Here is a 13,534-nt window from a genome sequence, read left to right on the forward strand (position 1 = left end):
CGCGCGCAGATCCGCTCCGGAGGGGTCCGCAGGGACGGCGGCCTGGAGCCCGCCGCGCCGCCGCGCCGGCCTCGCGCTGGAGATCGGGCTCCTGCTGAGCCAGGAGCAGCCGGAAACTTGCGCGCAGCTTGATGTGATGACTTCACTGGGTTTTGTTTTGAAATACTTAAAAAAAAAACGAAGAGGAAGAAGAGGAGGAGGAGGAAGGGGGAGGAGGAGATGAGGACGAGGTGGTGGGAGGCTTAGAGCCGGGAAGATCGGCCAAACGTTCAGCTTCGAGGCCGAGTGATGGGCGGGGGGGGGATGGTCGTCGTGCGTGCGTGTGTTACGAAAGGTCCGTACGTTATTTTTCAAAGGAACGACTGCATGGCAGTGTACACACGGGGCAGGCCGGCCAGCGCGGAGATCAGCCTAGCTGCGATGAACATAGGGGGCATGGGCTAGAGCCGGAGGGATGCGGAGAAGCGTTGAGACCCCTTGGAGGATACAGCTCTCAGGCGCTGCTGATGGATGTGCGTGTAAGGGAAAGTGCACGGCGGTGACCCTGGCGAGTCTTGTGGGGCGGGGGCAGGTGCTGTTTGTTCGTTTGTGTGTGCTGGGAGTGAGAAACCCAAGGCCTCACGCGCCAGGTGCGCACTGCACGGCCGATCTAGATCAACACCCCCAGCGCTGGCCTTGAGGGTTTCCATGGGAGCTCGGGAGAATGAAGCTGGCATTTGCTGAGATTGGGAAAGAACAAACTAGAGGGGAGGAGGTTTTGAACTCGGATTTAGGCGTGGTAAATTTGAGGTTTCCGTCAGACGTCCACATGAGGTCTAGGCCAGTAGGTGTGCGTCTGGGATGGACGTAAATTGGGTGGCTGTGGACATGTAGGTGCTGTGCAAACTCAGACTGCTTGAGCTCAACTAGGGCAAAGGAGCTGACCAAGAACTGAGCCCTGGGACACTCTGACATTAAGAACGTACGGTAAGGTGATTGAGCGCAGGAAACAGGAAGCAGCCTGTGCGATCGGAAGAGACCCCGCAGAGTATCGTGGTGCGCTAGTGAGCTGGCCCAGAAAAGGACTTTAGCGTGCGTCCATCTGAGCTGGCTTCTGTGCATCGCAGAGCCGTCCTCGATCCGCCATGTGCAAACACACATAATAAGTTACTTCTCTATAACTGGTTTTCTTCAGGACCATAACAAAACTCCCTAATTTATAAATTTGTTATAAAAACCAAAAAGATTTTGCATAAACATAGAGCACCTAAGAGTATAATGGAAGCACTTTTAGTACGTGTTCGTTGCTATTATTATTTTTATTTATTTTTTCCCGCTATACCTGGCTCAACTAGGAGTTGAGGGGGGAGTGTCAAGAAAATAACAAAGGTTTGACCACATTTTTTTGTTTTGGTCTTTCTGCAACAGGGTCTCTCTCTACAGTTAAGACTGGCCTTGAGTGACCACGTCTTTGGTTTTACTTGCTTTGCATGCAAACTGAACGAATAGGGCTGGCAGATCGACCATTTCGGGAGCTCTCTTCTCACCCAAAATAATGTATGTCCAAATAGTAAAAGCGGAAGATGTGTCAGTCTGACCAGAACGCACATACTTCAGCCCCTGGCCCCTCTCACGCACTCGTCTGAGTTGGTTTTGTCTGTCACGGTTTTCTGCGACCTAAGGGCTCCATTTCTGCTAGCGCGCTAATGTCTGCTCAGCCTTATTTTTCTCCACTCCTCCCCCCCATTTGTAGCCTTCACAAATGAACTGGAAACGGTACCTTTTTACCCATATACAGCTCAACCTTGCTAAGAGTTAAATGCCTGCCCACAAGTTTTAGTATACTAGCGTGGTGGCACCTGGTAGCTTTGAAGACCGTACACATTCCTGTTCCATTTCTCTGTGCCAACCCCATTTTCTCCGACAAGATGAAGAGCCGAACCTGCAACTTACACTGAAATCTAGATGAAGCTTAGCTTTCATCAGTGCCTTCATCTAAGGATCTTGAAAGAACTGGGAAATGTTCATTAATCCGCACTGAGCCTTTGTCGTGTTTTGGAAAGACAGTGAGGGAAGGGTTGGCTTTCAGATGCAAGCAGACCTGCATAAGAAGCACTTTCTGAGGGCAGAGGTTCTGTTTTCATCTTTAAGTGAGCCAAGTAACTTCACAAAACTGGCCCTTGGCCAGATGCAGTCTGCACACTTAACCCTGCCTCTCCATTTGCAAGAAAGGATGAACGCAAATCCAGCAATACTTAGAAGTTGGAGTTTGTCCTCGGATTGTGGGTTTCCCCATCTTAGGAGCAGTGATTCAAGGCCACCTACAAATTCTTACTTCCTTTTGCCTCAGTGAGAGAATTTACTGCACATGCAGAGAGGTCTGATCTCTCCCAGCTCAAGGTTTTTTTTCTTTTGTTTTGGTTTGGTTTTTTTTCCAGTACCAGGAATCGAACTCACGACCTTGCACTTGCCAGGCAGGCGCTGTGCCGCTGAGCTAAATCCCCAGCCCTCCCTGCTCTAGTGTTTAGCTCTACCTAAATCTATTTTTTTTAATGTGCTAGAAATCAAACCCAGCATGCTAGGCAAGTGCTCTTCCAGTAAGGTATATCCTCAGCCCTTGACTTTCTTCACATGAATCCTTTACCCTAGCAGAGGAACAAGATCTTACAAAGCACATCTGTGTGTCATGTTGTTGAAATAGCACAATTCTTAGACACATAATCTAAAATAAGCTAAACCATGATCTAAAGCTAATGTAAGTGACCAGCATGTATCATTTGTGAAGAAGATGAAACTACACAGAAACAAGCCTAAGTCCGTGACAGTAGCTGGTGGTAAAATTATTTAGGCTGAGTTGAAATTTGTTGCAATAGAACTAATGACATGAAAGACACAAACATCTAATGGCAGAAATTTGGGGGCTGAAAATCACTCCAATAAAGACTTCACTGGAGAATATAAACCTGTTAGATCCTGTATATGCAATTCTTCCCAGTGTGAAGAAGGGAAGTGTGAAAGAATCACTCATTAAAAAATAGATATGCAGGGCAGGAGGGCTGTACATCTACAGTCCCAGCTACTAAGGAGGCTGTGGCAGGAGGGTCGCTTGAGCTCAAGAATTGGAGGCCAGCTTGGGAAGCATAGCAAGACACCTGTCTCTAAAAAATAAAAGTAAAATCTAAAGAAGATGGAGACATTCTAAAAAGTCTTATTCTCTGTCTACAGAGTTAGCCCATAATGCATTTCTTAAGTAGGTTTTTGCTTTTATACTTTTGATTTGAAATTGGCTTACAATACATATTTTGATGTATTTCAAAATATTCTTTGGAGACATTAGCAAATGGTTTTGTCAACTCAGTACGGTGTTTTTTACAAGCTTTGTGTTGTCAAGTGGGGTGATATGAGGCTTCAGTTGCAGACCCATAGAAAATCACTGTTGGAAGGAGTTCTTTGTTTCTTTGAGTTCCCTTTACAAGTGTTTGCTTCCTTGTTTTTATAGCCAGTAAGAACCAGCTTTGCTTGTGGCACAATATACCTGCTCATAACCCCATAACTGAGGGTCCCAGTGAAATGGAAGCAAATTGTTTGCTGTGAAATTTAATTGAAAAATCTGTTTGAATTAGTATAGGAAATATCCCAAAGTAGGTTTTCACACGAATATGTATCAGGTAAGCAGTTTCTGTGCTTTTTTAAGAAAAGGAAATCTACTTAGTCTATTTTTACTTGTACATAGTTACATGGGATCTACTTATGTAGTCTGGTGATAGAATACCTCGCTGCAGAATTATCTCAAACTAAACATCTTCCTGCACAGTCAGCAGTACTGGGAGGGGGTCACATAAGTAGACATTCTTGATAAATTCTGAAAAGCGTTATTAGTTTATTATTTATCTCAAATTTTGCATATACCCAAAACATCTATCCACAGTTTCTGTTTGTCCATCAGAGCAGAGTGTTCATAGCCGAGACCCTGAGCAAAATTGTGCAGTAAGTTTGTTTTGGTTTTCTCCTTTTCCCCTCTTTTTTCCCCGTGAGCACCAACGCATCTCTCACTCCTAGTCCCTAGGCATTTGTAGGTCTCCGGAGTCCTCTTTCCATCCCTACCAAAACAGAAATGATCTGATGGCAGTTAACAATGGTTAGTGGATTATGCTTCAATATAAATGGCTTTTACACGTGGGGTAACTTCATATTGATATTATACCAGCTAAGTAGTATCTTTATACTGGGTTGACTAGTCTCTTTACTCCTAGGATGAATTCCAGTGCCTTCTCTCTTATTTTATTTTATTTTATTTTATTTTATTTTATTTTTTTGGTTTTTCTCCGGTACCGGGAACCAAACTCACGACCTTGCGCTTGCCAGGCAGGCGCTTTGCCACTCAGCTAAATCCCCAGCCCCTTCTCTCTTATTTTAATCACAAGATTATTGATGATCAGTTGTGATTGAAATGCCATTTTCATTCACAGCAGTAGTGTATTACTGTATAACACTGTGAACGGAGTGTTCTGCCTTGCTAAGGGACAGTTCTAGGTAGCGGAGATGCAATTTATTCTTCCTAAACTCTAGACCTTTTGAGACCAAGCCTCTAGGAGTTTCTTCTATGACTTGTTCAGATTGTTCACATGATAATATAAAAAGATGTCTTAAATTTCCACATAAATCCTAAAACTTGAGTTCAACCCAAGTCTTGAAGTTATTTTTGTAAGGCTCCTTTGCCAAGAAATCCCTTCTAGTTCTTAATCTGGTTCCAGTGAGCTTCTGGATTCAGAGAAGCATGTTTAATGCAGGATATAAGTGGTTAGTCAATTCCTGAGGCATCCATAATTCTTCTTCCCTTTCCTTGTTAAGATCTTGGTAATAATCCAACCCAAGAAATAGAATTGACTCCAGGCTGCATATGTATGAGAGCTATTCTTCAATGAACTAAAAATGAACCTGAGCTGCCATTTTGAAGTCTTTGTTGAAAGCCAACTAAAATTAAAACATGAGGAAAATATTCCTAGTCATCTTTTCTGAGGCAAACTGATTCAAGCCAATCTTAATTGAATTATACTGAGATACAGTGAATTTTTTCTTTTTTTTTTTTTGGTTTTGGTTTTTCTCCGGTACCGGGAACCGAACTCACGACCTTGCGCTTGCCAGGCAGGCGCTTTTGCCGCTGAGCTAAATCCCCAGCCCCCTACAGTGAATTTTTTCTATGAAAGATAGAAAACGGACGGACCACCACTCTTCTTTTATATTGCAGCTACCAACACCCCCACACAACACCTATATTCTCAATGCAGCTATTCTGGTTTACCAAGTATGACAAACTATAGGACTTACTTATTCATTTCATTTACTATCTGCCCTTTCCTTTGGAATGTAAGCTCCGTGAAGTCTGTTTGGTCTATCATATCCCCTGGGTCTAGCAAGGAACCTGGCACCTATTAGGCATTCATTGAATCCTGTTCAGTGAATGAACTGTGTCTTAGTCACTTCCTGATGGCTGAGATAAAATACTTGACACCCACACTTTGAAGGAGGAGAGGGTTATTCTGCCTCTCAGTCTCAGAAGTCTTAGTCCATGGTCAGTAGACTTAAATGCAGGAACAGCGAAGTGCTTGCGGTGGAGAGAATCTGCTCACATCATGACAGCAAGGAAGGAGGAGTGGGGGAGAGAGATTTACTCTTCCAGGTCATGCCCAATGACCCATCTCTTCCAACCAGGCCCTACTTCCTAACAGGATGCTGAGCCGTGTACTGATTCACGGATTAATCCACTGATAAGCAGAGTACGCCCATGATGGAGGCACCCTCCAGAGCCTCACCTGTAAGCACATGAGACTCTTGGGGGACCTTAGCTCTAAACCACAGCAAACTGGCATTCACTAAAATATATACTTTCAGTAATATATCTTCCAACTCAAAGTCACACCATGTGCATTTAACTAGATCTATATATTAACATTTATTTTTGCTTTTTGCATTTTATAAGCATTTTGTGAACAATGCTGCCCAGAGATAAGGCTCGGAGAAATTTTCTTTTATTCCAGTAGATCCCTTATTGAATGTCTTCCTTGGTGAATACACTGGGATAGGTGAGTCCCCAAGAGGTGGGGGTTAGGATTACTATAAAGCTATGGCAAGGACTCTGCTTTTAAGACACTGTCGTTAGCAGCAGACACAAAAAATAAATCCAATTTATTAAATAAAACTAGTTAAGAGAGTATCAGACAACAAAATCTTCACAAATAAAATAAACCCTGACTTAGCCACCTAAGAAAAATAAAGGTGCATAGTGGGAAATGACAGTGTATTTAGTGGACACTAAAGGAGGATTTGGGATAAATTATTCCAAGAATAAAATATTAAGATAAATCTGAGTTGTTCATCTTACACTCAGAGTTGGAGGTGGTGGCGAACGCCTGTAATCCCAGCGCTCAGGAGGTTGAGGCAGGAGGCTTGCTGTAAGTCTGAGACCAGCCTGGGCTACAAAGTGAGCCCAAGGCCAGCATGAAATGTATGGCGAGACCCTGTCTCCAAAAGACAAATGTTACAGTCAGAGCCCAGCGATCCTTGAATAAATTTTAGGCTTTACCGTATATGGAGTAAATAGACAAATCTTGGAAGTGTATGTACGCATCCAGGTGATTTATTTAAATAAATAATACACTAAAACTTTGAATTTGGCATGGTGTAAGAAATAATAGACTGGAGAAACTGGAAGCAAGATTAGTTGGGAAACTATTACAAGATTTCATGTGTGTAATGATAAAAGCCTTCAGTAGTTTGGTAGAAATGAAGAAGAAAGGCTGCATGACAGAGATGGAGTAGGCATGAACCCATGATTAATTTGATACGGGGAGGCAAGGAGGATAAAGGAGGTAAATACCCAACAGGTAGAGCATAACAACTTGACGATAAAATTGGTAAAAATAAGAAAGTCACATGGAACAGGTGATGATGATGTGCTTTTAGGCTTGGAGAGTTTTCAGTTTTAGCAAGACATTCCAGTAAACATTCCAGCAGGAAGGTGGAGGTGAGCGGGGATGAAGTCGGCTGATACAGAGATGCAATCACTCTCCTAAAGCTATCAGCCCCTGGAGAAACTGGTAATGCAACTTTCGGCAGTAAGCTACCTTACTACTAGACCCAAACCTCCCCGCATGGAATCTATGTTTCTCCACAAAGATTGCCGTCCCAGTGTTGCTTTTTTGTTTTCTTTTAACTAAGTAAATAATACATCTCACATTCTGATAGTAAAAACTCACACCATAACATGAAAATTCCCATTATTGGCTTCTCCAGTCTTTTCATCAGAAGCAGCGCATTAACATCTGTCCCATTTTACATCTATCCCTTCAAAAACTTTTCTAGGCAGTTGCATAAGTAGGTGGCATGTGAAGAAACCCAGGAGTCTGTAGTATTTGTTTCAGGTAAGTGGCATCATGCTAAATGGCACTGTCACCCAGTAGCAGCTGCTAAGCAGGCCTTGCTGCCAAGCTGCTGTAGCTGCAGGGAACCCAGGCACAGAGGTTCCAGTTGCCAGGACTTAGGGTTTACACTGATGCGAATTTCAGAAAGGCTGGGAACAGCAGAAGTTTAATTAATGCATTAAGTAGTACACTGCCTAGGGCCGCTTAGTACCACAGATGACTTCCTCCCCTCCTCTTACCAACACACACCCACCCTTTCAGAGATCTAATTTTTACTGCAAACCCTAGGGAACAAGATTCAAAGCCACCACTTCCCGTAAAGTTTGATTTTCTTTTTAATTGGACTTTACAGTGCTAGAAATCCTTAGTACTTCTAAATTCTCCTTGTTATATCTTTTCTTCCAGTCTGTACAGTTTACTCCCATAATTTCTCATTCTAGTCACTTCTGAGAAGACCTTGAATGAGATTTTAGGAGACCTGACTTATGGTGGATATCTATTCATTGTACATTGGTCAAGAGGTGCAGAAATTTCATTCTTTTTGCATATTAGTTTCTGATTAAACCTTCTGAAAGCCATTGTAATTTACATGCCCACTTTTAATAATGATTTACTTTAAAGTACATTTAAATATTGCAGCAATATGAATTTTATTTAGCACAATCCATTTTAAAATTCCAACTGTGGGAAGCTGTATATGTTCATAATTACAGTTTATTTAAATGTGTACTATTTTTGGAACAGTGAAGTATCATACTTTGGGGGGTGGAATGAAAATAATTTATGCATTTTTAAATGAACTAAGTTTTTTAAATGTTCAGTGTCTAAGATAATTTTAAAACTCATTGATTTTGTTTTATATTATAAGCTATGAATAAAAATATGCAATGAAACCTCACTGATGTGATTTTCCACCACCATGTCATGTGACTACCAACTATTTCTGTCATTGTGGAGATTAAATAATCTTTGAGAATTTTCATGTTGCTTTGAATTCCCTACCAAGTGATTTTTTTTTTTTTTTGGTACCAGGAATCAAACTCAGGACCTTGCGCTTGCCAGGCAGGCACTTGTGCTGCTAAGCTATATCCCTAGCCCCAAATGATCCTTATAAGTAGAAGTGTTTTTCATAGGACCAGGTAAAAATTATTTATATTTAATGAATAACTGGTTATAATCAAAAGCATGGCTGAAGCCATTCTGCAAACTCATCCAGTCCATTCACCTAATTTCACATGGGAGTTTGATTTTAAAGACATTCAGGGAATATTCCACAATTTTCTCCAGTAACTCATTGCACAGTTTTACAATTCTTTCCAAGATTCAGTACTTAGCACTGTGTTTGCTGTGGAGGCAGACTAAAAAAAAATAATAATAACCTGCCAGGAACAGCTTGCCCACCCCACGGAAATTTTAGGTATAGATCTAAAATTATAAAGGAATATGATTCATGTGTGAAAAGATAATTTAGGGGCAGGATTATCCCAGCCACATTTTCTGGAAGAGCAATAAGTTGATCTAGGCTTTGGGGTATCTGCAGGATTTATATTAGTATAGAACCAAGTTCCATAGGAAGGAAAAAAAATAGTGGATCTGACAGAAATACAGGTCTGCCCTACTGATACTGAAGTAACAGATGAGGTTGGACTGCTAAGAAGATGTTTTCCTATGAGTCCCCCAACCTTTGGAAGGGGTGGTTTGATATTGATCTAATAAGGTAGAAATCACTGAGATTTGGGGCACTGGAGATTGAACCCAGTTATACATGCTAACATTCTACCACTGAGCTACACCCCTAGCCTTTTTATTTGTTTATTTTTTTTGAGACAGCATCTCATAGTTGTACAGCTTGGCCTTGAATTTACAATCTCCCTGCCTCAGCCTTCTGAGTAGCTAGGATTACAGGTACATGCCCCTGTATCCAGCACCCCTGAGGCGCTTTTAAAATGTTGAATCATTATTTTACTGAGATTGAGCTGGCTGAATAAACAAATTGAATTAGAATTTGGGATTTTAGAAGGAAGGGCATTGATTAACAAGTTGTTATGCACGTACCAAATGTTTTAAGTGCTTAAAAAATAGAGGTACCCTGTGACACTGTGAATCCATTTCTAGGAAATTATCCTAAAGAAGTAAGCACAAATGCACATGAGTCAGCTGCTAGAATATTTAATGTAGCATAGTTATATAACAATAAATTGGAAGCCCAAATAGAACAGTAGATGACTGGTTAAATATTATTACAACACCACCACACAGTGGGCTACTTACTACAGGACCATCAGATTGATACAGTGTAAAAAGATGATATATCATTGAAGGAGAAAAATGTTACAAAACACTATGTATAGTAGGATCCTATGTATCTTGTGTATGTTTGTGTTGTAACTCTGTAACTGCTAAATTGAACAAATATAACATATTTTGTTTCCACAGAAAATGCAATTTTTGCCTCCCTTTTTTTTACACATATTCACTGGTGTGATGTTATCTACTCCGTGACGGTTTATATCTAGATCCCTGCAAGCCTCAGGCACTGTGGGGCTTTGGGGAGATGACTGGATCACAGGGATGGGATACTCCTCAGTGGAAAGGTTTGGAGATGCTGACTGAAAAAGCAGCCCTAGCGTGATGGGAGCTGAACTTGATGGAAAAGTTTGGTCAGAGCTAGAAGACCACAATGTTGACAATAATACAGCCAATAAAGACCAGGCTCAGGAGGTTTTTGTTCTGAACAAGGACTCCATTGGCAGCTGGACTCCAGGCCATGTATGTTATGCTGTGGCAAAAACGTCTCTACATTTGTACATACCCTGAGACTTTGCCACAAGCTGCAGTTATGAACAGTGAACTAATTAATCTGGCAGAGAAAATTTCAAGGCTGGCAAACATTCAGGCTGTGGCTTAGGTACTTTGGGGGGCTTCTAGCCAGCTCTAAGTTGAGAATCAGGAGCAAATGGCACAGTTGAATGTTTTAGAAGTTTTGAGTTTGTCCCCAAAGGAAAGGAAATGCCAGTAAATTTGGGACCTATAAAGACGCAGCAGAGGAGAGCTTGGTTGCTAAAAGATTAGCATTAAGAAGAAGCCAGATACTTTGGATCTGGACAATATAAAGGCATGGGAGGAATCCAAAAGACCTCACCCTTACTAGACTTCAGACTTTGCTTTGAGAAGGGAGCTCCAGGGCACTGTGCTCCAAAATAGCAGTAATTTAAGGAGTGAAAATTGATTCCCCCAGGATTCACTTCCTAGTACTCAGCCATCCAGGGACTCAGAAGCTTCTGCAACCATGAGCAAGACGTAAAAGGGCTCAGCTACTGCACCAGCTGGTGGCAGACCTTGGTGTCATCCACATGATTCTGGTTTTACATGCATGCAGAATGCAAGAGTTGTGGAGTCATGGAGGCTTCCACCAAGATTTCAGAGGAAAGCTGGGAAGCCAGGCAGAATGCCACTGAAGGGGCAGTATGTGAAACTGTGAGTGTGAAGATGAAGGAGCAGTAGAGACCCCAGAATGTCAGAGAAGCCAAGAATGTGGAACATCTGAGGGAATGAGCAAGAAGTGAACAAAACTGGCCTAGGAAAGAAACTGTGAGGGCCAAAACCATTGGCAATACCATATGGGCAAGGCCTCCCAAGCCTTTTGATGGTCACAGCTTGCCACAACCTGCCCTGGGTGCTAGAGATGGAACCGAAAGATTGTATGTTGCCCTGTGGGTTTTGGTCTTGCTTTGCCCTGTGGGTTTTGGTCTTGCTTTGGTCCCATTCCTATCTATACCCGTTTCTCCCATTTGAAATGGGAATGCTTGCCCTGTGCCTTGTTTCGTTGCCAGTGTTTAGATTTCTTTTCAGTTTTATAGGAGCTCACAGCTAAGAGTTTGCCTTAAATCTCAGAGGAGAGTTTGGACTTGGATTTGTCAGTGATGCTGAGAGTCTTGGGACTTTGGCAAATCTTAGAGCTGTGCTAAATATATGTTGCATAAAGGGATATGCATGAGTCTTTGGGAAGTCAGGGGCAGAATGTTATGAGTTAGATCTGCCTGATACTTCATGCTGTTGTAGTTAGGGCTTTTGGGAAGTAACCGGATCATAGGGGTGGGATACTCATGGATGGCTTGGTCCACTGATGAGTTTATAGCTACATGCAATTCTGAGAAGTAAAGCCTGGCCAGAGGAGATGAGTCCTTAGAGATACGGCCAGAAAGGGTCTATTGTCATCTCTCTTCCCTTGATCTTTCTCTGCTTCCCATCTTCCATGCCATGAGCAACCCTCCTCTGCGATCTCCCTCTGCCATGCCACCCTGCTCGCTTTGGAGGAGCTGACAGTGGACTGAAATCCCTGCAAACTGTGAGCCAAAATAAACCTTTCCTTTTTTAACTCGTGGATGACAGGTATTTTGGGAAAAGTGAGACAGATAGACCCTAAGATGAAATATGGAACAGGCCTATGATTCTCAGGTAATAAAAAGTGCTCAAGCCAATTACAGTCCTAAAATGCCACAATTCAGTCTTAAAAATAATCAAAATCCCAAACTCTGTATTACTTTCTCTTCATTTTCCAACCATTTACCTATTTTAGCCTGAAATCTTACGGTGGGGAAAGTGGTAAAGCGGATAGCTTACTTCTTCCATCCTTTGGAGACCTAGGATGGCTCATCAGGAAATTTGAATTGTAGAACCACCACTACCCTTAAGATCAGTAAATTATCCACTCCCATTTTTCATTACCTTGTGTGAAAAATGGATCCACTAAGCTAGGCATGGTGGTACACATCTATAATCCCGGCCCTTGGGCTGAGGCAGGAGGATCGCCACAAGTTTGAGGGCATTCTGGGCTACAAGTTCAGGTCCAGCCTACCTACATAGTGAGATCCTGCCTAAAAAATACAAAGAGAAAAGAAAAATAGAACCAAAATAGATCTAAGGACACTTGGCCTAGATTTATGGTGAGCATCAAATTATAGAGGAATTATTTTGCCAAATTAAGAGTATATTATCAAATTCAACCTACTACACACAGGATCCAACAAACAAATGCCTGCAGGACACCAGAAAGCTAACCACAGATGATTTAATCAGGCCAGTGGTAAGAAGAGAAATAGCCACTGGCTTCTGACCTGAGTTCTGGGGATGGGCGGGGCAATCCAGTGGTGCTGCGTATGGCAGAGTGGCGGTGGACAGCTCATACCCAGTGAAAGGGAGCAGGGACTGCTCAGATCTGAGCTGGCTTTGGCTTCTTGAAATACAGACTGTGTTGCTAGATCTGATATTTTAAGGGAAGCCAGAAATACCAATTGTTATTAGAAATATCCTCATTTTCCAATGATGACAACTGATATAAATATTAGGCACTCCATAGATGAATAATGTGTGAGGGGAGCTAACAAAGAGAGGCTACTTTCAGTCGCCAGGACACCACTTTATAATTTCACACTAGGCTCCCGCAATGCGAAGGAAGGACCATTTCTCGGAGCTTTGGTCTCAGGACTTGATCCCACGCCTGACATATTTGGTGCTCCATAAATGCTGGTAAAGTGAATAGTGGTATAGATTGCAAGACTGTTTCTGGAGAAAATGTTAAACAACTCAGCATTATCAAATGCTGATAATGTTATCAACCTCCTGTGTTAGACAGTCTTACCTCCTGTGTAAGACTTCTTTCAATATGGAAGCTGAATTGTAATGCATCATTATATGTTTTCCTGAAGGGTTGGAGAAAAGCAAAAAAAGTAGAAGAAAACCAAATAGATATAAAATAGGAGGTTAATGTGAGCTGAGATACATAAGTAAATAAAACCATGAGATGTTTGGTTATTTTTGGTCCTGTGCAAATCTCCTGTAATGAGGTTAGATTGCTCTGATCAAAGAGGCAGATTTCACTAAGATGTAGCTGAGAAGAACAGCGCCTAACTAAGGGAGGTGGGTGTCTGTTTGGGTAGTCAGAAAAGACTTCCTAAGGATGTGACACTTCTGTTTAATTCAACAAACACCTATTGAGTATTAGGGAATAAACCAGCAAACAAAACAGAAGATATCTATCCCCAAAGATTGTGGGATACATATTTCAGTGAAGAAGATAGAAAATAGACATAATAAATTAGTAGGAGTATAGCACAGTAAGTTAGAAATTAGTA

At 41.9% G+C, this 13,534-nt stretch overlaps 1 protein-coding gene across 1 annotated transcript in view; it reads left to right on the forward strand.

The window, feature by feature from the left end:
- The window catches only part of LOC106148646, a 43,797-nt gene that overhangs the window by 9,142 nt on the left and 21,121 nt on the right, over nt 1-13,534 (forward strand). Inside the window, exons 2-3 of the mRNA XM_013514873.1 lie at nt 10-133; nt 357-518. Of these exons, the coding sequence (XP_013370327.1) occupies nt 10-133; nt 357-518 (286 nt within the window). The remainder of the gene's footprint in view (nt 1-9; nt 134-356; nt 519-13,534) is intronic.

Source organism: Chinchilla lanigera, unplaced genomic scaffold (assembly GCF_000276665.1).
Source record: "Chinchilla lanigera isolate Chin_1 unplaced genomic scaffold, ChiLan1.0 scaffold00002, whole genome shotgun sequence".
Taxonomy (NCBI): domain Eukaryota; kingdom Metazoa; phylum Chordata; class Mammalia; order Rodentia; family Chinchillidae; genus Chinchilla; species Chinchilla lanigera.